Source organism: Colius striatus, chromosome 6, assembly GCF_028858725.1.
Source record: "Colius striatus isolate bColStr4 chromosome 6, bColStr4.1.hap1, whole genome shotgun sequence".
Classification (NCBI taxonomy): Eukaryota; Metazoa; Chordata; class Aves; order Coliiformes; family Coliidae; genus Colius; species Colius striatus.
In genome coordinates, this window is record NC_084764.1 from 5,899,676 (window position 1) to 5,922,442 (window position 22,767).

General features: G+C 52.4%; 2 protein-coding genes across 4 annotated transcripts in view; one reads left to right on the plus strand and one right to left on the minus strand.

The window, feature by feature from the left end:
* CSTPP1 (centriolar satellite-associated tubulin polyglutamylase complex regulator 1) overlaps positions 1-7,622 on the plus strand; it is an 84,895-nt gene extending 77,273 nt beyond the window's left edge. The window contains exons 8-10 of one of the 2 annotated variants that reach the window (XR_009818884.1): positions 1,219-1,282; positions 1,748-5,482; positions 6,827-7,622. Coding sequence is in view for 1 of the 2 variants with exons in the window: in XM_061997732.1 (XP_061853716.1) it covers positions 1,219-1,282; positions 1,748-1,931 (248 nt within the window). In the remaining variant the exon portion in view is untranslated. Of the gene's footprint in view, positions 1-1,218; positions 1,283-1,747 lie in introns of both variants that reach the window. The other variant, XM_061997732.1, reaches the window with a different exon arrangement.
* Positions 3,664-14,379, minus strand: ARFGAP2 (ADP ribosylation factor GTPase activating protein 2). 2 transcript variants are annotated; one of them, XM_061997730.1, is made up of 17 exons: positions 14,201-14,379; positions 13,881-13,999; positions 12,800-12,872; positions 12,167-12,298; positions 11,990-12,070; positions 11,089-11,191; positions 10,390-10,446; positions 9,212-9,256; positions 8,046-8,098; positions 7,491-7,627; positions 6,912-7,043; positions 6,318-6,446; positions 6,109-6,237; positions 5,122-5,248; positions 4,909-4,999; positions 4,688-4,806; positions 3,664-4,259 (listed from the first exon to the last, which is right to left on the minus strand). In XM_061997730.1, the coding sequence occupies exons 1-17, from the start codon at positions 14,273-14,275 to the stop codon at positions 4,239-4,241; spliced, it is 1,623 nt and encodes a 540-aa protein (XP_061853714.1). In that variant the 5' UTR covers positions 14,276-14,379; the 3' UTR covers positions 3,664-4,238. The 2 variants fall into 2 exon arrangements, with proteins under 2 accessions (XP_061853714.1, XP_061853713.1); XM_061997729.1 differs by lacking the exon at positions 9,212-9,256.
* Positions 14,380-22,767: the final 8,388 nt, after the last annotated feature.

Genomic DNA, 22,767 nt, shown 5'->3' on the forward strand with positions numbered 1-22,767 from the left:
AGGAGCACAAGTCTGACAGGTGCTAGTGTCTTGGCAAAGAAAGGAGGATTCTTTTCCTTGTGTCTTTTAATCTCTCCTGAAGGGTGATTTCAGTAGTCTTTGGTCTATTAGGGGATCACAAGCTCCCCAAAGCCCTTCAGATTCAGGCAAAGGAGCCTCCTCTCTGGTGTCACCAAGCCGGTAGCACCCTGTGAGGAACAGGGGTAGGGATCAGAGTGGCTCATGCAGGCTAGGGCAGTGCTGATGAGTTCATCACTGGAACCCACAGCCTAACCCCAGCATCAGTGTTGACTTGCAAATCCTTTAAGTGTTATTTACTGACTCTCCCAGATAATTCTTGTGCCACAGAGATGTCACTGTGCATCCTGTAAATGCAGAAACAAATTAAGCTTTACCCACTTACTCTTTTAACTGTGCCCATTAAAGGGAGTAGGCTGGGATGCTTCACTGGCTATCCTAACACACTGTGTTGCAGCCCCAGGCTTTCCTGTTCATCTGCAGGAGGTGAAGACCAGAACTGGAAGAAGTGGGGGAGCTGGTTCTAGTCTCAACTGGTTCTGATTTTTAGGCACTCACTGCTATGTGTTTGGTGATTGCTGCCAGCTTGCCTGGATGAGGCAGGTGGTCTCCAGCCCCTCCTTCATGAGCAAGGTGCCAGGGCCAGAAAGCAGATTTGTGTCCCCACATGGAGTACAAAGTCCCTTCCCAAAGGTACTGAGTGTAGCACAGAAAGGCAGGTGGCACAGAAGTATCCATCTCCCTGGGTGGTACAGCACAAGGTTCAGGCTGGATATGATCTAGGACTGCTGACTATAGAGAGCAATTAGCAGAGGCCTGAAGTTGCCAGACTATCATCACCAATCATTGGGACTCTTGAGGTGAGATCACTGAGAGTGCCTCCCTTTTAGTCTGAGCTCAGCTGCAGCCTGGGTGAAGGACACAGAATATAGATTATCATCCTTAGTCTGTCCGTGACCTTCAATTTCAGTGCCTATTTCTCCAATAGGTATAAGGAAGAGTCTTCTCTGTCTTGCAGGGCACATTTTGGATGCTGCTATGGCTACTGTTTCACAGAATCACAGAATGGTAGGGCTTGGAAGGGACCTTTAGAGATCATCTAGTCCAACCTCCCTGCCAAAGCAGGTCCACCTAGATCAGGTGTAAGAATGAGTAGGCTAACTCTACTCTGATACGTTGTTGTTCTGTTTTTTTCCCCAGGGGCTCTGCCAGATAAAGGAGACTTGTTTCTGGACCCTGCCATGGATCAGGAACTGGAGAAATTGTAAGTGGAGTTGCCTAAAGTAAGAGCAACACATTAAGGGTATCATGCTAAGGAAGACCTTAGTAAAGTACTGTTCCTCTTGCTTTGCTCTACTATAAAACAACAGAGGAGCTAAGAGAGCAGCCGAAGCAGAGAGGAGTTTTGGGGTGCCTCTTGGTGCAGTCAACAAAATCCTTAGAAAAGGCTTCAGAAACAGAGGGGGAAAGTCTGCCTCAAAAGAGGGATCTAGAGGACACATCAGTCTCTAATGAACAGGGAAATTTGTTTTGGGTGGTGAAAACTAGGGAGTGTTAGAGAACACAGACTGAGCCGGGAAGAGAGATCACACGGTCAGTCTGGTAGGTACTAGCATAAGGTTCCCCCTCCCTACCATGAGTAAGTCCTCCCAGGTTCAGTCCAAAACCCCTATGGTAAAGGCTGGAGATGACAAGTTAGGCTGCCTGACATTTGTCTTTTCTCCTTCAGGGTAGCTCAGGTTTCAGGGCTTTCCATCTCCGGTCCCAGCGGCTCTGGCGGGGACGCAGCTCACTTGCCGGTCCGTAACTCCCCCAGGATTAACTCTCCCTGGAAACCTCTACACCACCGCCGAAAAATGGATGCTGAGAGTGAAGGCTCCAACGAAGAGACAGACTCCTCTGAAAACTTGTGAGGCTGGGCACTGTTCCCATCTTGGGTTTCTCCAGCAGCCACTGCAGGAACAGCACCTCCTCCCAGAGCATCTGCTCTGCCGGTGGGTTCTGTCCACATCACCAGTGTGCGTGTGGCTGTGTTAGTCCCCGCTGCCAGCTCCACTCATCTCTTCCCAGGAAGAACTCTGCCATTTCCTAGCTCCAAGTTCCTGGGGGAAGAGCTCCTCTGCAGAAGCTATTTCCAGCCGCAGAGTTATGCTACCCTCTGCTGACAGGCCAGACAGCCAGCAGCTGCCTGCTCTGCATCTACTTGGAAATAGCCAGGTAGTCTCTCACTGGTTGGGCAGGTGCTGGAGCAGTGGCAGTGCTGGGGCAGGCACTTGCCAGTTGTTTTATTGTGTAGCTGTGTTCAGACTTGGCTTAGACAAGAGTGGTTAAATCACCAGTGGCAGCTCTGCACTTGTGCTTCATTATCATTATTGCCAGTAAAGCTGCCACCTGCATGCGATCCAAGGTAGAGACATTGCTGAAGTTCCTAGAAGGGCTTAGATATTGCCATAACACCTGACTGCTTCCTTCTCCATGTGTCCCAGTCTTGCCAAAGCAAATATAGCAAACATGCTAGATTGCAGTAAGTCTTGCATGATGCTGTCTGGCTCCTCTGCTGTACTGAGTTCCCTTCTGTGAGGCCAACAGTGTATAAAGGAAGCGAGTTTCAGAGCGGTTGGAGAGGAGAAAGCCTCTTTGGCCACGAGCAAACATAGACAGCATCTGCTGGGGTTAGAGGGGGCAGAAGGAAGCATTTCTCAAATGAGTCACAGGTACCTTTTTGTACATAGTGCCCTTGTTGTAGCATCACCGCATGGCCCTTGCTACAAACAGTAGTGTCTCGTAAATGGCAACTCGCTCAGCAGTTTGGCTTCCGTGGCCCTGAACGCTGTGTCTAGTGCAGCTCCTGTGCCTCAGCTTGCACAGCTACTTATTTCCTGGGCAATTTGAGTCCCTCTTGCTTTGGGAGGCTCCATCCTCCTCCCTCCCGTGACACACTGCAGCGTGGGCTAGCGGGAGCCGGTAACACAAAGCTTACAGCGCCCCTGAGAGGATTCAACGCATGCTGCAGCTATTTCAGGGCGAATCCCGTCACGACTGCTGAGCGTGTGCGGCCGCCCCGCTGCGCGGGCAGTGCTCGTTATTTATTGGCAGCTATTTATGAACGAAGGTGCTCGCTGACTGCGCTTTCTCTGCCCCCTCTGCGAGTCACACAATAAAGCACGCGGCCTCGGGCCACCGCGGCCTCGGGGGGTTCCTTCTGTGCTGCCCGGCCCTCCCTCGAGGGTCAGGCTCGGGGGGCCCGGCGGCGGGCGGCGGCAGCCCAAAGCCCGAGGCGCGCCAGGCCGCGCCTGCGCGGGGGCAGCTCCGCCGGGGCCGCGCATGCGCAGGAGGCGGGAACGCTGCCGCCCCTCAGCCGCGGCCGCCACGGCCAGAGCCCGGCCCGTCGCTACCAAGCCTTCCCTCCAGCCCCCCCCGCGGCTTCAGAGCAAACCGCCCCACAGGCTCCGGCTGCTTTTGTGTGTAAAACCCCTTTCCCCTCCCCCTTCTTGCTCCGCGTCCCTCAGCGCCAGAGGGAGAAGCCGAGAGCCGCGTTGGCCAGGCCTGAAATGACAGCCCTGACTCACCCGCTCCCTTCACGGTGAAAGCAGAGACTCAGGACTTCGACCTCAGTCCAAAGCTGGGCGACACAATAACCAGGGATGCAGTAAATATCTTTACTTCTTTACCTGGGCCAATTTTGCTGATGATGTAATTAGAAGCTAAAAAAATAATCTTTGCTTTGCATATTTTTTTCCTCCCGCATCACTATATGCTCATTTACAAGACAGTAAAAAGGATCATTGCATGGTACAGGTCAGAGCCTGCAGATCCAGAGGACTGATGGCACCATGGCTTGAGAGTACTGAGCACAACAAAAACATCATGTCCATGGGAACCAGGTAACCTCTGTCACTGGGTGAGCTAAGGTGTGGGCCAAGGACAGGAGCACTGCTGCGGGCACCCCAAGGAGCTCCCGTTGTACCTTTCACAGCAGTGATGTTAACCTGTAAGAAGGCCTGTCTCCACTGGCTAGTAGATAGCAGTGGGTATGAGGGCACATTGAATTTTAATAAAGTGGAATCCAGAGATATTTGGAAAGCATCCTGGGCACAGCCATATCCTGATCCCCTCCCCACCCACCCCAGGCAAACTAAGACAATCCTGCAGTTCATTCCAGGCAAAGGTGGCATCAGTGCCTCTTGCTGGCTTCCCTCTCAGTTGCAGTCCCTGGGTCATCAATATGAGCCGTAACGATCCTGGAGAGGAAACACACCAAGACACCAGGCTACAACACTTGAGGCAAGCTTCAGAGACAGCAAAGCCTTGGGGTGCTGGGGATGGGAATGTGCTGCCAGGTTATCTGGACAGGACACCATGCAAAGGCAGGAAGAAAAATGGCCTTAACTTTTGAAGTTCTGCCTGGGATTTGTGGGAAAAGGGATATGTGACATAATGAGGTGTCCTGTCTAACGGGAGAGGAAGGTTGGCCAAGCAGAGCTCACTGGCCCCCTGGCACTGCTCGGCTACTGTGGTGTGGTTATCAGCTACAAGAGAGGGGTCTCTGCCTGGGACTGCCCACATAATTTGAGAAGACAATGATAACTCCAGCAGAAGCCAGGATATGGTGACAGTCCCTGAGCAGAACCATAGGAGCCCAGCTGAAGGTGCCACAGTGTAACCTCACCTGGAGGGAGTTCATCACCCCGTTGGCTAGGACAGCCATCTTGCCAGCGACTGACTTCACTCCTTGCTTGAACTGTGCAATGTCAGCTGCAGGCAGGACGTTTCCAATTGACACACCACCTAGGAGATACAGCAGGAGTTAGCCCAGAGTCCCCCAGCTCCAGAGAGAACCTTCAGCCTCTCCAGTCTGGGTCCTCCAAAGCCAACTGAGTGCCAACAAACCTGAGTGCATGTTCTCAGCCTCTCCAAACAGATCTGCAGAGCTGATGGCACTGCTACCCGAGAGCTGCTGCAGTCGGGATCTGGCCTCATACTGCAGTAGGAAACAAGACAGAACAAAAAGGTTATGAAGGAAGGGAACAAAGCAGGACCTGAGCAAACAGGAGGAGATGAAGCCAGAGCAGTAGCAGCTTAAGCATTGCAGAATGCATCTACCTCAGCGTCCGCCTCCCGCCCGAAGAACATATCTGAAGAGATGGCTTTAGCCCCTGCAAACTTCTGCCGGGCTTCGTTGGATTCCACAACAGTCGTCCTGGGCTCTGCCTCCCGCCTACTGGTGGGTCTGGGGAAACAAGAGGCGACCCCTAAGCTTAAGCTCACCAACACAGTAAAGAAACAGACTTGAGTGCTGCCTCCAGTTCTGGGCTCCCCAGCTCAACAGGGAAGTGCTGGAGAGAGTCCAGCGCAGGGCTACCAAGATGATCAGGGGACTGCAGCATCTCTCTGATAAGGAAAGGCTGCGGGACCTGGGGCTGTTCAGCCTGGAGGAGACTGAGGGAGGACCTCATCAATGCTTGTAAGTACCTAAAGGGTGGGTGTCAGGAGGATGGGGCAGTTCTTTTTTATGTAGTGTCCAGTGACAGGACTGGGGGTAATGGACATAAACTGGGACACAGAAAGTTCCACTTGAACAAAAGGAGAAATTTGTTTGGTGTTGAGGTGAGGGAGCCCTGGCCCAGGCTGCTCAAGGAGGGTGTGGAGGCTCCTGCTCTGGAGGTTTCCAAACCCACCTGGACACGTTCCTGTGGGACCTGCTGGAGGGGAACCTGCTTTAGCAGGGGCTTGAGCTGGATGAGCTCTAGAGGTTCCTTCCAATCTCCACCATTCTGGGATTCTATGACTTCTCTCAGATCCCATCTGATCAGAGGAAAGGAATGAATCCTCACATGCCAGCCACCATCGAGGTCCCTCAGGACAGCATTTGATAACCATAAAGGCTGTGTCAAACTTGGAGACATGGTAGGCAAAGAAGTGCCCAAGCCTCTTTCACTCAAGGCCCTTTTCATGGGCTTATCCATGTAAGTTATCTTGTGCAGCAGAAGGCTGCTGTAATAATACAGCAGCATCTTTCCCCACAGCTCCTAGACCTTTCCCTTCATCCCACAGGGAGGGAAGGTACAGTAGCAATGGCAGGCACTTTACCTCTCTGAAACTGGCCGAATACTGGAAATGGTCACCTCAGGTTCATCCTCTTTGTCCATACCCCAAGAAGAGTCCGATTCCCATCGTGAGCCAAATGTATCTTCGAATGAGAAGGGATTATATTTGTACCTAGACACCAAAAACAGGTAATTTAGGCCAAGCATTAAATTCTGGAATAAGGCAAAGACTACAGTGAAGCTCAGTCTTACTTGGGGGGTCCAGATGTGAAGCCTCCAGCATCTTCAAACAAATCCAACTGAGAGCGGGCAGACTTTGCAGCCAGCGGCGTCTCCTGCTCGATGACTTGCATCTCTGACATCACTGAGTGTGAAACAGAACTGGCACAACAAACAGGGTGTCAGGGCCACAGGGCTGGCAGCACCCAGCCCCTAGGACCAGTCTGTCTCAAAAGTGACCCGGCCTTCACAGGCAGGGCAGGTGCCACAAGCCCCGAGGGAGCTGTGGGATGCCAGCCCCCTTCACCACTGAACTGGCTCAGCCTGACTCGCTCTGGGGGCTTGGGCTGCCTTATGATGGGAAGTGTGCTGCAGGGAGACATCTGGCAAGCAGCAAGGCTGTAGGGTGAGACACTGACAGGCCCCATGCACCTTCAGAAAAGCTCACATGAGAACTAGAACCCATTCCTTCTGGGGCCTGAACCATTTTTAGACAGTTTAGTATACAAGCACTTAAAAAGTCAGCTCCTCATCTGTTACAGGAGCAGCAAGCTACTGCCTTCAGGAAGCTTTTCCAGAGCAGGATGCTTCCAAGGCACCTGTCCTGTGCCATCCACAGCCAAGTACCTTCTGGACACCAAGCCCATGCCCAGCCTCTCTGCTTGTTCACGCTTCTTCCCTTCAAGGTTCTGAAGTTTCTTCTCTTCCTTCTTCCGGTCGAGCTGCAGTTCCTGGTACGCCAGTCGCATTGAGGTCACTCTGAAGGAAAGAGCTATGGTGGGTGCCAGCTCACTGTCCTCCCACCCAGCCCATACTGTGGAGGGGCAAGAGAGATTCTGTAACAGCTCTGACAGAACTCCTTGATCCTGGTTGTCTTCCCACCTTGCCTCCACTGAGATTCAACTCTTGTTGTTGCCAACTACAATTCCCTTGCTGCAAGCATTGCACCCCTACACCCCCTGACAATGCCCCATCCATTTCAGCCTTTGCCTTTCCCAGTCCTGCACAAAGGTCCACACAAACACAAAACACTTTGTATCTGCTCCTTAAATTCTTCCAGGGATGCTGATTTGAATCAAATAAACAGCACAACTTGTGCCCTGCTGTAAGGACCACTGGCTCATCCTATCGTGCAACGTGTTCTGTGCTCACATTAGGTGGTTCTCAGGTGACCTGCACCATATCCAGCCCAAATAGGGCACTTACATGGACTCCTCAGCTTGTTTCCTGGACTCCACTGCCTGCTGCTCCCTCAGCTGCTCTGCCACCTGGGCTTGCCGCTCAATCTCACTGAAGCTCTGGCTGCTCACCTTCTGGGCTCCAAGACCTTTTTTTGCACCCAACTTGAAAAACAAAGCCAAAAAAAATTAAAATTGCAATTTCTTTACCCTTTACATCATTAAAAAAAAACCCCAACCCAGAATCCTACTCCTTGCTGCACCCATCAGGCCTTTGGGCTTCCCCTGCAGTCACAACCTACAGACCCAACAGAGCTAAATAGACCCAAGAGTTAACCCACCGGTGGCCAGTGCTGAGATCAGCCCTGTACCCTTCAGACCATAATGAGTAATGATCCAAAGCCCAATTGGCTTTGTCCATCAATATACAAGCTATCTTTCAGAATAAGCTGTGAAATAACCAAAGCTCTCCCTTCCCTAAACAGACCTTTGTTAAGGCAGCTTTGGCAAGGGCCAAGGAAAGGATGGCAGCAACATAAGACGTGCTCTACCTCCTCTCCAGAAAACAAGAGCTCACACATACCCCTTTCTTGGCAGCTCCTGGCTTCTTCTTTCCAATGAGGGAGGATTTAAGTTCTGCAAGAGAAAGAAAGCAGCAAGTAAGCAGAAGTGAGTTAATTTAAGAAGCAAAAATTAGTCAGCAACCCACACAAACATCCACCACAGTCAGGCTGCCACAGAGTCCAGGGCACACCATGCAGTTTCACATCAGAAGCCTGAGTGACTTCACCTAGCCAAGAAAAATGCACTTAGAAGCTCCACAATTGCAGGCTGGTGGCCTAGAGAAGCATGTCCACTGCTGGAGAAACTCTTAAGTGAATCAAGACCTTTGAATAGCTCCTCCGAGTGTCATGCAGTCAGTGACCTTATCTCAGCAGGGATCAGGGTAGCTAGAGAAAAACTAGATTTATTCCATACCTAAATCCAAGAAAATGCAGCTTCAGAGCCATATGAAGACCAGTGCCTCACCAGTGCCTTAGGGACAAAGAAGCAAGAACCCTACAGTCATGTTTACATGACCAGACCAAGGACAAAATGGACTTCAAAAGTGCAGCGAGCTGTAAAAGCAACAGGTTCTCCAACACCTTGCACGAGGAACCTGTCGCTCTGAGGGCATGAAGCACGCCACACTGTCAAACCAGCCAAGGTCCAGCCAAGCAGCAGATGTCTGGGGAAAAGCAAGAACAAAGCAAACAGAGAGGGACTGACTGCCCAGGACATTTTCCCAGCTTCCAACATATGGCTCCAAAATCTTTTATTGCCCTTGTAGGGCTTCTCTTCCACAGAAGCATCTCCTTCCTTTCTATACCCACGTGAATTTTGTCAACCCATACTTTAGATCACTGACAGCCTTTCCAGTATCTTTTCTAGTCTTACCATAAGCTTTTGAAATAGTGAGGTTCAAAACATTCACACTACTCCAGACTGTTTTTATCTTGCCTTTCCTAACATTTGATTTGGGCTTGTTTGGGTCGGTTGGTTGGGTTTTTTTAGAGCACTGTCAGGAAAAAATTAACAGAAGTTGAAGAGATCCCTTTCCAGATATGGTTTAGGTCCCAATACAATCCATGTAAGCTCATTCTCTCCCTCCAAGCAAAGGAAGCTAAAGTTAGAGTTGAAGGCAGAATCCCAGAGGGGCAGGCAGAGCTGTCACAAGCAGCCAGCGCAGGCCGGCTGGCAGCCAGTTACCTCTGGCAGGAGCAGGCCCTGGCGTTGACAGATACATGGACGTGTCTGAGGAAGAGACATAAAACACTGGGAATGAACAGACACTGAGGACACAGTCTTTCCATCCAGGATGAACCCACTGTGGGCTGGTGTGCTGGTTTTCACTGGGACAGTTTCTTTGCTTCATGGTAATTACCATGGGGCTTTGGATTTGTGCTGAGAACAGCGTCGGTAACACATGAGTGTTTTCATTCCTAGCGAGCAGCACTCGCACACAGTCACAGCCTCTCTGCTCCTCATGAACTCCACCAGCAAGGCTGGGGGTGCACAAAGAGCTAGGAGGGGGCACAGCCAGGACAGCTGACCCCAACTGACTCCAGGGATACCCCGGACCATACGAGGTCATGCTCAGCAGGTAAAGCTTGAGGAAGAAGGAAGGGGAGGACGTTGTGAGTGATGGCTTTTGTCTTCCCAAGTAACCATATGGGATGGAGCCCAGCTTCCCTGGGGATGGCTGAGCACCTGCCCACCCATGGGAGGTGGTGAATTAATTCCTTGTTGTGTTTTGCTTTGCTTAGCTGCACAGCATTTGCTTTATCTGTTAAACTGTCCTTATCTCAACCCATGAGTTGTTTTCTCACTTTAACAGTTCTCTCCCTGGTTCTACTGAGGCAGAGCGAGCGAGCAGCTGTGTGGGGCTCAGTTGTTGTCTGGGCTGAACCCTGACAGCTAGGAGCATATTCTCAATAAGGAAAAAAGCTCCAGCTAGGTGCTCTGTGGAAAGCCAGTAATGGCAGAAGGAAAATCAGATACAAATCCCTGTTCTGGAAGGTAAAAATTCATTTGCCTCCAAGACTTCTGGGGGAAAACACTCATTAAACCAGAAACCAAAGAAGAGAGCCACGTGGCCTTGATCAGCCAAGTCAGAGATATGCAAATGCTGTTGTCCAAACAGTGGAAACAAGCTTTTGGGAAGGCAACAGCTTTGAACTCGAACATCCAAAGAAGGAAGAAACCTCCAGTAACCTGTGGCTTGGTTTTGGACTTTAGAGAGATCCTCAGTACTGGCTCCACAGGAAGATAAGTTCCTTGAGACATTCTGGAAATTGGCCCATTAGTTTCAGCTCCACTGAGCTTACTGCTGCACAGTAGGCATAAGAGCAAGACCCGTCTAAGAGACAATGAAGAGTCTTACTTACCTAGAGGAGCTTTAGGAGATGTGCTCAACAAATCAGTAGAGGGGCCCTGGCTGGAACCTGTGGGCACAAAACCAGAAGAGAACACTCAGCAGAGAGATTCTCTACCCCACTCTTTTCACTCTGCTCCCAGTTCCATCTCTTTTACCTCCTCTGCCCCCACTCCTAACGAGCCAAGTTAGTTTGAAACGTGCAATTTCCCACACACGCCAACTTTCTATTTCACAGAGCAAGTTGTTCCTTCTGCAGTGTAATTAACACATGAAAATAAAGCCAACACTCTACAGGGGGAATACACAAAGCTGTTTCAAATCACACACGTGCCCTCAGGTTCTTGGTTTCCTTGTCATTCACCCTAGAGACATTTCTTTAATAGCTTTCTATTCTCATCATTTTCAGACCCACCAAATTCAAGGGACAAAAAAAGAGTCTTTGACCAAATGATTATGTCTGGAAGCAGAGAAACAGAACAGCTAATCCCAAACAGTTTTTGTGTGCATTTCAGGAAAGACAGAGAACTGATTCCAAACAGCAATGTTTTTGGAAGTCTCCACTAATTTAAACATCATAGAGTGCACAGAGCTTCCACTCCTTGAAGCCTGAACCAAAGGAAAAGCTCGTCCCTTCCAACTGTGGTACAGAAGTGGATGCACCTGGAAATGAAATCATGCTCTTGGGAAAATGATTCAGCAGGGAACTCACTCGGTACTTCGCTCCCTTCTGATGGCTTTGCTGCTTTTTCCACCTCTGGGGAAGACTGTGCAGGATTCTGGCTGGCATCTGCTACATCCCAGGTACTGGAAGACTGCAAGGAGATGCTCATTCGAGTGATTTGCAGAAGGTGAATGAACCCAACAATCCTCAACATACTTTGGGTTTAGTGACCTGTATTGAGTTTCAGGTGAAGGAAAACCCCTTCCAAACTCCAGACAGAACATATGGACAAGTCCACACTCCCTCAGCAGCAATAGAAATTAAAGAGTCCCAGAAGCTAAGGTGAATGGAAGGGCAGGAAGAATGACAGCATCACTTGACAGTAGTATCAGAGCTGGCTGCTGTGAGGACTTCCCAGGTTAAGGATATGAGCTTAAAGCTGGCAAAATGAGTGTGAGTGAGTTTTCCTGGAAAAAATCATCTCTGCTTCCACTGACTTTATTTCCATATGGCCAATTCTCACATTACTCTTCACCTTGAGAAGGTCTGCTTGGCACTGTACAAACACTTGCCCAAATCTACTTTCCCAAGGTCTGTGCACTGAAAAACTGACCAAACCAGAAGTTCAAAGTAACAGCTCGTCCTTGCTTTCACTGTACAGAGACTATGCATTAATATAACACACAAAGCTTTTTCCAGGGAGTAGCTGGTGACTCTGAGTATTCCTTGAAGATAAAGATTGTTCTGGGAAACAAAGGACATGGCTATTACAGGCCCCGTGAGGGAGTGTTTAGATCTGTGACTATGTCCCAGGCTGGTGACTCAATCTTAGTTCTTCCATGTTACTACTGAGTGAGTACACAACCTAAAACCCTTCCAAACTACATGGGACTCCTGGCTGAAGAGCTGGCTACTGGAGGGCTGTAACAGTTTCAGACAGTCTTCTTACCTGTGTGTGCTCCAGGAAGAAATCAGCATCGCTCTTGTCAGGGGAGTGCCCAGGGGCTCCACTCAGTCCATCTATAAGCAGCTGAAGAGAGAAAGGGGGGGAAAAGGAAAGGCAGCTATCGTGGCAGACTGAGCCCCAGGAGCACAGGTGTAAGGGCAGGGAGGCGCTGGGACTTACGTCGGTGCCGTACTTGGCCATGGCAGCGCTCGCCAGCTGCCGGATCTTCTCGCGGTACAAGCGGGCGGCTCGGCTGTTGTACTTGGCCGTGGCATCTGTGGTGGTGCAGCCGTGCTGGCGGAAGAAAGCCGTCTGAAAGACAGCAACAGTCAGTCTCCCGACTGGCTCAAGCATCAGACAGCACTCCAACCCCACAGGCAACGAGGTTCCCCATCTGTGGGACACTGAGCAGAGCGTGAACCAACCACTCAGTGACCAGCTCTCTGCCAAGAGCCTCACTCCAGGCCCCAGAAGGGTAAGAAAACCATCCCTGTTGTCTGCAGGAAAACCCCTCTGAGTCACAGCACAGAGCATGCTCTTTCAAAGGGGGTTACTGACTCCTCTTTAAGGGGATTGTATCCCTCACTTCAGTGAGATGTGCAGATGTGTTGTTTCCTCCCATCAGAAAGCAGCACGTTCAGAGGGCACAGCCTGACTTCCAGCGCCCCTTACAAACACCCACCTCGTTACACATGGCCAAAAAAGACAGAGAGGTTGACACCCAGAACACCACACAGAGGGAAAGGCACAAGAAACAGAGGATGTGCGTTAGCACGAGGGAAAGCAAGCAACATGCCTACGGAGGCTCCTCACCGCGTTGGCATTGCTGCCCACTTGCATACACCTCAGCTGGAACCAGTTCCAGTTCGAATCCAACTCTGTGGACCTATGGGAGAACAATTGATTTCTAATCAGAATGTGCCAGCATGCCAAGTGCAAATGCAAGCTCTGAGCTCGAGCCGTGAGATGGTCCCCTGCTATCCCAGGAGGCAAAAGGGGAAAGAACTTCTTGGCAACTGCTTTGCTCCCTGAGAAATGAATCTGAACTTTTAAAGTGGGGGGGGGGGGGAACTTGTAATCTGGTGTGAAGCTGAAACTGTGTCCCAACTTTGAGGCTCTCTCACTTGTGTTGCTTAAGAGGGTGGAGCTTGAGCTGGGAAAGCACAGCCAACAACTTTCGTCTACATGTGATCTCACCACGACATGGGAGACTCATGTTTGGCCAGGCCCTCAGATTAGGCCAGAACACGTGACAAAGCAACTGAGCAAACAACCCAGTCAAGCCAGGTGACAGAGTGCGTCTCACAGCGCTCGCTCAGCTTATCTCTCAACAAGTAAAGGTCACAGGCCTGTTGTTTAAAATGCTAACTTTCACAAGGACTGAAAACAAGGTGAATAAGCTGAAAATTCAACACCACCTTCCTCATTAGGTTGATTCATAGAATCATTTTGGTGAGGAAAGGCCTTTAAGATCCTCAACTCTAAACCCCTCCCCTCACCCTGCCGAGCCCATCACTAACCCACGGCCCTCAGCACCTCAGCTCCACGGCTCTGCAATAGCTCCAGGGCTGGGCACTCCCCCACCTCCCTGGGCAGCCCAAAGGCACAGAAAAGATTAAACAACATTGCTCTTTTTGCCTCGCTCAGCATGACAAGAGTGGCTTCCACGCTGCTGCTTTACTGGCGACACTCACGAGCCACGCTCTCCTCTCAGTTTCTACCCTGGCAGAGTCTCCACCAGCCCAGCCGCGTGTCCGTGTGCCACTGAGGTACTTGGGAAACTCCATCTTGGACGGGCCGAGCGCCCCGAGCCCTCCCCCGAGCAAACCCCACGCCCGAACCGCGCCGGCGGCTCCGCGGCTGCAGCCGAGTGCCCGCGCCCGGCCCCACGCACCGGATGAAGCTGAGGTGCACGCCCAGGGACCGGTGCGCGCCCGAGCAGTCGATGCACAGGAACACGCCGTAGGTAACGCTGGCCCAGCTCGGGTTCTTGGCGCCGCAGTCGAAGCACGACTAAAGCGAAAGCAAAGCGACGGCGGGGCTGAGGCGGCGGCTCTGCCGCTCCTCACCCGCCGCCGCACCCCGGCGGCCCCAGCCGCTCCTCCCGGGCCCTGCCCGCGCCCCGCCAGCGCGGCGCGGCCCGGGCGTCGGCCGCGGCCGCAGGGCAGAAGCTCGTCTCGGGAGGGCGGCCGGCCGCCAGGCACCCCCCGTTACCTTGTTGGCCGGCGCCGCCCGCAGCCGCTTGAAGAGAGTCTGGATCTCCGTCTTGCTCGGCTCCGCCGCCATCATCTCTCCTTCCCACACACCCCTGCAGCGACGGGTGCCGGCGCGGCACAGCCAGCCCGCCAGCGCGGCCGGGCCGCAGTACGGCAGCCGCCGGGGCCCACGCCGCCCCGCCCCGCGCCCTGACACCGCCTCCCGCGGCCCCACCCGCCTCAGCCCCAGCGCGGCCGGTTGGGATCACGGCCCTTCCGCGCCGCCCCGCGCCCTGACGCCGCCTCCAGGCCCAGCCCCAGCGCGGCCGTTTGGGATCACGGCCCTTCCGCGCCGCCCCCCCATCCCCGCGCTCCGCCGGGCGCCTTTCGCGGCCCCGGCCTCCGCACCCCGCCCTGGCAGCCCGCGGCCTGGTGTCCACTCAGCGCCGCCGCGCCGGGCCCAGGCAGCGGTTCAGTGCTCACAGGCGGCGGCTGCTCGGGGCACAGCAGCACTTGGAAAGGAGTTAGTGAGCTGGAGTGAAGCAGCGCTGCCTCATCCTGCAGTCATGGAGGCAGCGTGTGGTAATCAAGGCAGGCAAGTTGTGACTTTAATCCAAAGATGGTGACAAGACCTTAAAGTGCTGTGTTACCTGCGTGGAAGCGGGAGGGAACGGGATAAAAAGTCATTCAGCTATAATGCAATAGTAAAAGATAAGGTTGTGCTTGAAACTAAAACTCAATGCTATAGCTTTAGCTGAAAAAAGAAATGAAGTGACTGCAGGACAATGAGAGGTTCAGAATGGCAACAGCAACAGCTAATCAGTATCACAGAATCTCCAGGGCTGGAAGAGACCTGGAAAGCTCATCCAGTGCAACCCCCCTGCCAGAGCAGCACCACCTAGAGCAGGTCACTCAGGAACTCGTCCAGGTGGGTTTGAATGTCTCCAGAGGAGACTCCACACCCCATCTGCACAGCTCCTTCCAGTGCTCCCTCAACTGAACAAGGAAGAAATTCTTCCCTGTGTTTCTTTGGAACCTCTTGTGTTCCAGCTTGTCCCCATTGCCCCTTGTCCTGTCGTTGGAATTAGTGAGATGGGATAGATGGAGCGTTTCCTTGCCTCCAAAAAGAGGTTGCTCTGTAGCACCAGCTTGGCACTAAGGAAACAGTTTGATGTACTCATATCTGGATGGGACAACTTATAAGTTTAAAGGTTTTAATGTCACTGTTTTCCACAGAAATGTGAGGTAAACTGTAGAGTTCATTGCAATGGGAACCAGGGACTCACAGTCTTAACAAGAGCCAGAAAGTCTTACAGATACAGATGCAATCAGGTATTGCAAAGAAACCCCAAAACCCTGCAGGAGAACTCCTGCAAGTCTGTTGGGGGCTAGAAGTGCTGTGTTCTGGGAATCAGCAGAGCTTTAACTATGTGATCAGGGGGAGACCCGATATGGGAAGCACATTGCCTTACAGCAAGATGAGAGGCTTTTGGCTGACATGTCTGATTCAAGCTACTCATATCAGAGTTTCTGAAGTGGATAGTTGAAGGCTGACCCAGCCAGCCAGAGATCATTCCTGGCAGGAGTCTTAAGCAGCCCTGGTGTCTGTTGCTTCATGCTGCTACCTTAATTGTGCCTATATGCCCATTTCTGGGACAGCACAAACAGCACTGAGGAATCAGTTCAGGTAGAAGTAACTGATAGCTTTTTCCTCATAGCTATTTTTAAACCAGTTGAGCTCCCTGATGTCATTCACAGTGCAGCTGTCCTGGCAGTCATACCAGGAGAGCCGATGGCAGGGTGCAGCAAAGGTTGGCAGCACTCTAAGGAGAAGGAGAGCTGTAAGAGGGGGGTTCCCAAGGCCAGCAGGCCTGGCCCATCCCCATAGTACCTGAGCAAGCAAAGCTGGGCAGGCCCAGGATAGTGGTCAGGTTTCACCAAGAATTGAGACAGCCAGGCAAGCTCCTGGTGATGAGGTAGTCTGCAGGTCAGGATCAGGCTCAGTGAGTGCCAGGCATGTCTGTGGTAGCAGGGTGAGGCAAGTCGGAGGTCAGGCCAACCTAACAGGTCAGGAGCAACAGAGCATAGGCAGAAACTACTACTCCTCCAGCTTAGCTCAGCCAGAGGCTGGTAGCTCTGGGCTGGGCTGAAATGAAACCCTCACACACACCTGTGGGCAGGGGTATGGGCAGAAGCCCCAGGTGAGGCTGCTTAGGACAGGATTGATGGGCCAAGGCCAATTGTATGAGGTTCTACATTTGGGCCACAACCGCCCCAGGCAATGCTACAGCCTGGGACAGAGTGGCTGGAAAGCTGTCTGGAGGAGAAGGATCTGGGGGTGTTGGTTGACAGGGGCTGAACAGGAGGCAGCAGTGTGCCTAGGTGGCCAAGCAGGCCAAGGGCATCCTGGCTTGTGTCAGACACAGTGTGGCAGCAGGGCCAGGGCAGGGATTGTGCCCCTGTACTGGGCGCTGGTGAGGCTGCAGCTCGAGTGCTGGGTTCAGTTCTGGGCCCCTCACTACAAGAAGGACACTGAGGGGCTGGAGTGTGTCCAGAGCCAGGCAGCAGAGCTGGGGAAGGGGCTGGAGCACAAGTGTGATGGGGAGCAGCTGAGGGAGCTGGGGGTGTTCAGCCTGGAGGAGGCTGAGGGGATAAAGTGCTGAGGGCCATGGGTTAGTGGTGGTTTGGCATTGTTAGGTGAGGGGTTGGATTTGATGATCTTAAAAGTCTTTTTGAACCAAAATGATTCGATGCCTCTATGAGTATTAGGTCTATTAGTGCACTCAGGGCCCTGCCAGGTAGGAGAGGAGAGGAGAGGAGAGGAGAGGAGAGGAGAGGAGAGGAGAGGAGAGGGAGTGGATGGTGGCAGGGTGGTGGCTGCATGAGCCGCATCTTCTTGTGTAGACGAGCAAGTTCAGGCGATGAGTGTGCCCTGGGAGTGGTGGCATTCATGTTGGCTCCTGCAGGCTTGGCTTGAGCTGCCTGCTCCTGTCTTGTCACCATCCATGTGCAGTGCTGACGTGCCCAGAAGGAGCCTCAGAGGGCAAGAGGTCAGTGTCACGCTTTGTTTCTGTCTGCCTGTGCTGGTAGACATGAGATGGAGTGCAGGCTCCTCTCCTCTGTGGAGAGTGCACATACTTTATTCCCCATGCTGTGTTTGCTTCAGCGAGGTCACTGAAGCTTCTCTACCTCAGCTGGGTCCCTCACTCCACAAGTCCTGGCAAGGCTGCTGCTCCTGTCTGTCAGTTTTACATAAGAGCAGCAGGAAGAGCATGCTGCTGGTCTCAGAAACAGTTAGCTGCTTTTTGTTGCCTTTGCCAGTACAGGAAAGGCCTCCTGCTGCTGAGCGTTCCCTGCGAGCGCTGCTCTCCCTGCACAGCTCCTGCTATTTCCTGCATCTGTTTCTTTTTGCATCTCATGTGCTTTGGTGCTGAATTTGTGAGCTCCAAGCTGTCAGCCTGCACTTTGGCCCTCAGTTTCCCTGTCTGTCCATGTCACATTTGACATCTGCCTCTTTCTTCCTGACTGCTCTGATGCCAGACCCTGAGCTCAATGGAGCCCCCTAATCAGAGATCACCTTGCAGTTACCCACCTCTGTCAGTAAAAGCTGGTCCCCAGCATCACCCAAGAGAGCAAAGGAGAGCAAAGGACAGTGACCAGGCTTGTTCCTGGAGCCTGCCATACCCCTGGGGCCACTTTTTCAGTACAGAAGTCTTGCTGTCTGAGGGCATGAGGTTACTGTGAAAGAGCTGGAAAGGCTCAGGAGGGAAATGCTGTAGTGGGGATAAATCCTGCCCTGCACATACAAGTTTGAGAGAAAGGGAAGTGCTTCTCTGTCCAGAAGCAGGTGGCAGAGAGAAGGGGCCTTGCTCCCTCCCCACTTCCCAGCAAACAACGTGGGTAGAGGGAGTGTGCAGGAGGGGAACAAGGTGTCCGAGTGCTGCTGCCCTACTCAGACCCATCAGCCTCTCATGCTTTTGCTGAATGACATTAGGGAAGGGGGGCAGCAAATTCAGTAACCACCCAAAAAACCAACTGGGAGACACAATTCCCCATGGATCACAGCACAGGTGGTGATGAACCAGGCATCTGCAATAGCTTGGGGAGAGCAGCGATTCCTAACACAAGGGGCTTTGGTTTGGGGATTTCCTTTTCTCACCAGGCAGTTTACAGACACTAATCCACATGTTTTCCCCTGGGGATAGGCAGTAGCCCTGGGAAACAGCTCTGCTCAGTATTTCAGGGCAGCCTGGCTGCTTCCAGTGGTGGAAAAACAGTCTCAGATGGGGGAGTGGAGGAAAGAGAATCAGATAGGAAATGTTCTTCCTCTTGCTAGAGCAAGGGACAGGTTCTCAGGGATCATATAGAACATTTTTCCTTGGGTTGAGGTAAGCAAGCTGCCCTGCCTTCCCATAGGGCCAGATACCCTCCAGATAAGCTCATACACTGCGTGTGGAGGGAATGTTGTGTTCAGGTTTACAACTTACACAGTCTTACTGCAGTCTTACAAATGTTGTGGTTTGGAGGAAAGCCAGCAGAGGTGGAGGGAACACACGAGTTAAGGAACACAATGGATGAGTACGTTGGGAGATACCGAGGAGCGCAGCGAGGGCTGACTGGATCCAGTTTGGGTTGTGTTGTAGCTGCAAGGCCTGTCCTGCTGCACATGCTGCCCCTTGCACCTGCTCTGGCAAGTGGTGGCCATGGGCTGGTTGTGTCCCTAGCCCCAATCAAATGCTGCTTGGCATTGCATTGCTGAGCTGAGCTCCTGTTCCTGTGGTTGCTGGAGAAAGTAAAAGAAGGGCTGGGGAGGTCTGCAAGGGAGCAGAGAGGAGTTTCAGTTGTGCCAGCTGGTGTTGCTGGGCAAAACTGCTGGGGTTTGATGGAAAGGGTAACTGGAGTGTGGGACCAGGGAATGAGCACACTGCTCCCAGCTGCTCCTCAGTACTTGTGTGTTTGTGTGTACATGTATGTCTTCAGGCTTTTCTTTTGTAACTCTGTTTCCAGTGGTTTGTTTGGAAAAGACCTTTAAGCTCATGGAGTCCAACCCCCCCCTCTCACCCTGCCAAGCCCAGCACTAACCCATGGCCCTCAGCACCTCAGCTCCACGGCTTTGGGATCCCTCCAGGGATGGGCACTCCCCCAGCTCCCTGGGCAGCCTGGCACAGGGGCTGACAGCCCTCTCAGGGAAACAGTTCTGCCTCAGCTCCAATCTCAACCTCCCTTGAGGCAACCTGAGGTCATTTCCTCTTGTCCTATCACTTGGGAGACCAACCTCCACCTCACTGCAACTCCCTTTCAGTTAGTTGTAGAAAGTAGTCATGTCTCAGCCTCCTCTTCTCCAGACTAAACACCCCCAGCTCCCTCAGCTGCTCCCCATCACACTTGTGCTCCAGCCCCTTCCCCAGCTCTGTTATCCATCTCTGGACACACTGAAGCAAATTTTCAGAGGTCTGGTCACACCACCTCTGACTGGCCTGGCAGGTGCTTGGGACTTGTAAGGCTTTGGGCATACAGCAAAGCAGGGGTGAACTGGCAGATGTGCCCTGGGGGCTCCTGCATCTGGGGACAAGTTTTAGACCTTGCTGTAATGGTCAGTTTGGAGATGCTACAGGTGTCCCTGCCCAGAGCAGGCTGTTTGGTAGGTGCCAATCACTCAAGTCATGCTCATCACACCATACAGAAACACAGTGGAAAGAATGGGTAGCAAGGAGGCCTCCAGCTACCTCACCCAGACACCAACTTGCTCAAGGTCAGAGCTGTCCTCCTCACACAACCCTTCCAAATTTTCCAGCAGTATTGAATCTGCCTTCCCTGCAGATCACTCCCCTCTCCAGAGTTTTCTGAACAGACCCCCTTTAGTCCAGGGACTAGTTGCTTGCAGCCCCTACAAGCATAGGGAGCACAGCTAAAGCAGAAGTGACCCTTGAAAGCAAGGCAGGCAGAGCCAATGGGAAGATGAGGGAAACAAGGCAAGATGAGAAAGCTGGTGGTTTACTACAAAGCTCTCCTGAAAACATACAATTAGCACAGGCAGTGCTGTCAAACAGGGATACTGAGGACTTCAAGGGTGTATGTAGCAATGCTCCAGCCCCACAGGTGGCTGCAGTGTGTAGAGGGGATGCCAGGCCACTGGTGAGACAAACATCCACAGGACTGTGGATGCAGCATTCCTTAGGAACTATGTGGCACCTGTGGGGAAGCCCTGAGGAGGATGTGAGAGAAAGGGCTGGTGTGGTCACTGCTGGGGGGCACTGCCTGTTTTGGTGTCAGCCTCCTGCTGAAAGCAGGAACAATAGACTCAGGAAGGAAAGAGGTAGTGAAGTCAAAGGGGGAGAGTGCAGGACCTGAAGAAGAAGACTTCCAGCTGGTAGGATAGAAAGGAAACACAGGGAGGAAGGGACCATGAGATCTGTAAATAGCTGGAGCCAGTGAAAGCACTGAGATTGAAGAGGTGACATTATGGGCCTCACACTAAGGGGGAAGAAGTGCTGAGCACCACAACACTGCCTGGGGGGAAGGGAAGTCCCAAGCTCCAGCTGTAGGTGCCTCAAGCTGAGACACTGGCAAAGCAGGAACCTCTGCAAGCAGGGCTACTGATGGACAGAAAAGGGCTGGACACAGCCAGTAAAATGGATGTGCTGAAGCAATTTGGCCTGAAGTTTGGTTTGGAAAAGGTCACTGGAGCCATGCTGCTTAGTCAAGATGTTCCACCAGCAAACCAGCCAACCCCTTCCTGTTACAGAGCCTGCCTTGCTCTGTGCCCCCCTCCAGCACAGGTTTGTTCATCTCCCTGTTCACATTCATTCTCTTTGATGGTTTAAGAGCCGAGGTAGCTCAGTGAACACTCTCCTGAGTTTTCCCACTCCCTGCAGCCTGGACCTAGGCAGTGGCACATCACTCAGTTGCAAGTCTTTTTCCATTCCTCCTCTTTTTTTGTGGGCCAGGTCCCTCTGAAGACTTTGCCTCTTAGCACATAGCCTTACTCTTCTGGTTTGTTTTGCACCACCTTTCCCACCAGCCCGTTATGTCTATTTTCCAGCCACATTGCCATGGGTCAGGATGGAGCTGGTGGCTCTAGAATTGCACCAGAAGCAGCCACAGGCAGCACAGCCCTGGAGCAGAGGGACTGCAGGGCACTTGGGAAGAGCTCTGAGGGCTCTCCCTGCAGCACTGCTCACACCTAGCCTTGCCTCAGCCCTCCCTGCCAAGCACCTGGCCACAGCGGGGACACAGGGCATGGGAAGCAGGATGGGAAGGGAAGCACCAATGCTCCCAGGCAGGGCTGTGGGAGTGCCACTGGGAGCTAGCAGCTGACCACAGCTCTCAGCTGGCCCCCCACCCTCTGCAGCCCCTGGGCTCCACAGCCCCAGTTTTGCCTGCAGGGCAGAAACATGGTTGCTGAGTCGAGCAAGCTCAGCTGCTGCTTTGGGGAAATGGGTGGGATCCCTTATAGAGAATCTTTAACTTCCCCTTCCTAGAAAATTCATGATCAACAGGAAATCCAAGCTCTGCAGGACACTTCAGCAGTTCTTTTCCAGAGAGGTGTCAGAACCAAATTAGTTATCTGCCAGCCAGAGATGTATGAGCTTTCCACAAGGAGTGGCTTTAATAGCAACCCCTGAAATCTGACTAGGTAACGTTTTCCACTGTGTTGCCCATCAGTCAGAGACACATCTGTGTTTGTACAAAAGCCAAGGGGCAAGAAGAGGCTGTGCTTGGCCTTTTGGAATTCAAGCACAGCAATTAGTTCCTGGGTGCACATCTCTGTTCACACACAAAACTTTTGGCACAGCCTGGATGACAAGTTTCAACTCGAGCCTTTGTGGTTAACAAAACCTCTTTGGAAAAGCAAGTCTCTAGGCAGAGCTATTAGTTTAATATAAGATCATTAGATGTGTTGGGGTTGGTTTTTTTCCCCCCTCCAGCTGGTTCTTTACTACACAGGCTCTACCCAGCCAGGACTAAATGCCACACCAACATTTCTGAGGTACAGTCCAGCCAAGCCATTCTTCACTGTCAGTGTGTTGCCTCCTGTCCTTGACTTCAGCTCTCAGCAGGAACTGCTGATGGGCAAACATTCCTTGAGGGGACTTGTTCACAGAAGCTGCAGCATGTCACTCTTTCTGGAAACTTTGAAGCAGCCCATTGTGATCAGGGGCTCAGGTTTTCCTGGGACAAACAAGTCTGTTGAGACTTTGGCCTGTGGAATTTCAGGTTGGTTGTACAGTAATCAGAGGTCCCATCTGCTGGCCACTTCTGTCCTCGTAGCAGGTTCTGCCCACACCTAATCTCCATCCCTAATTACAGCCTGACCAGATCTCCACAGAGGAACTGAAGTCAGGCCTCCCTGTTGTCCTTCATAGGTCCCTTCCAGAACTGTGTGACCTCCCATGCAAGGCTTGGGGTAAGTGGTTGGAAACATCCAGACTAAGAAAGTAAACTCCAGTTTTCCCAAGAGCACATCTCATCAGTTTCTGCCAGACTGTTTTTGGGCCCTGTTATACCCCAGGCCTGGCAGGCAGCCTCTCCTCAGGCATGGGGGTGTTTGGACCAAGCAGCTGCCAACCATTCAGCTGGGGGTCA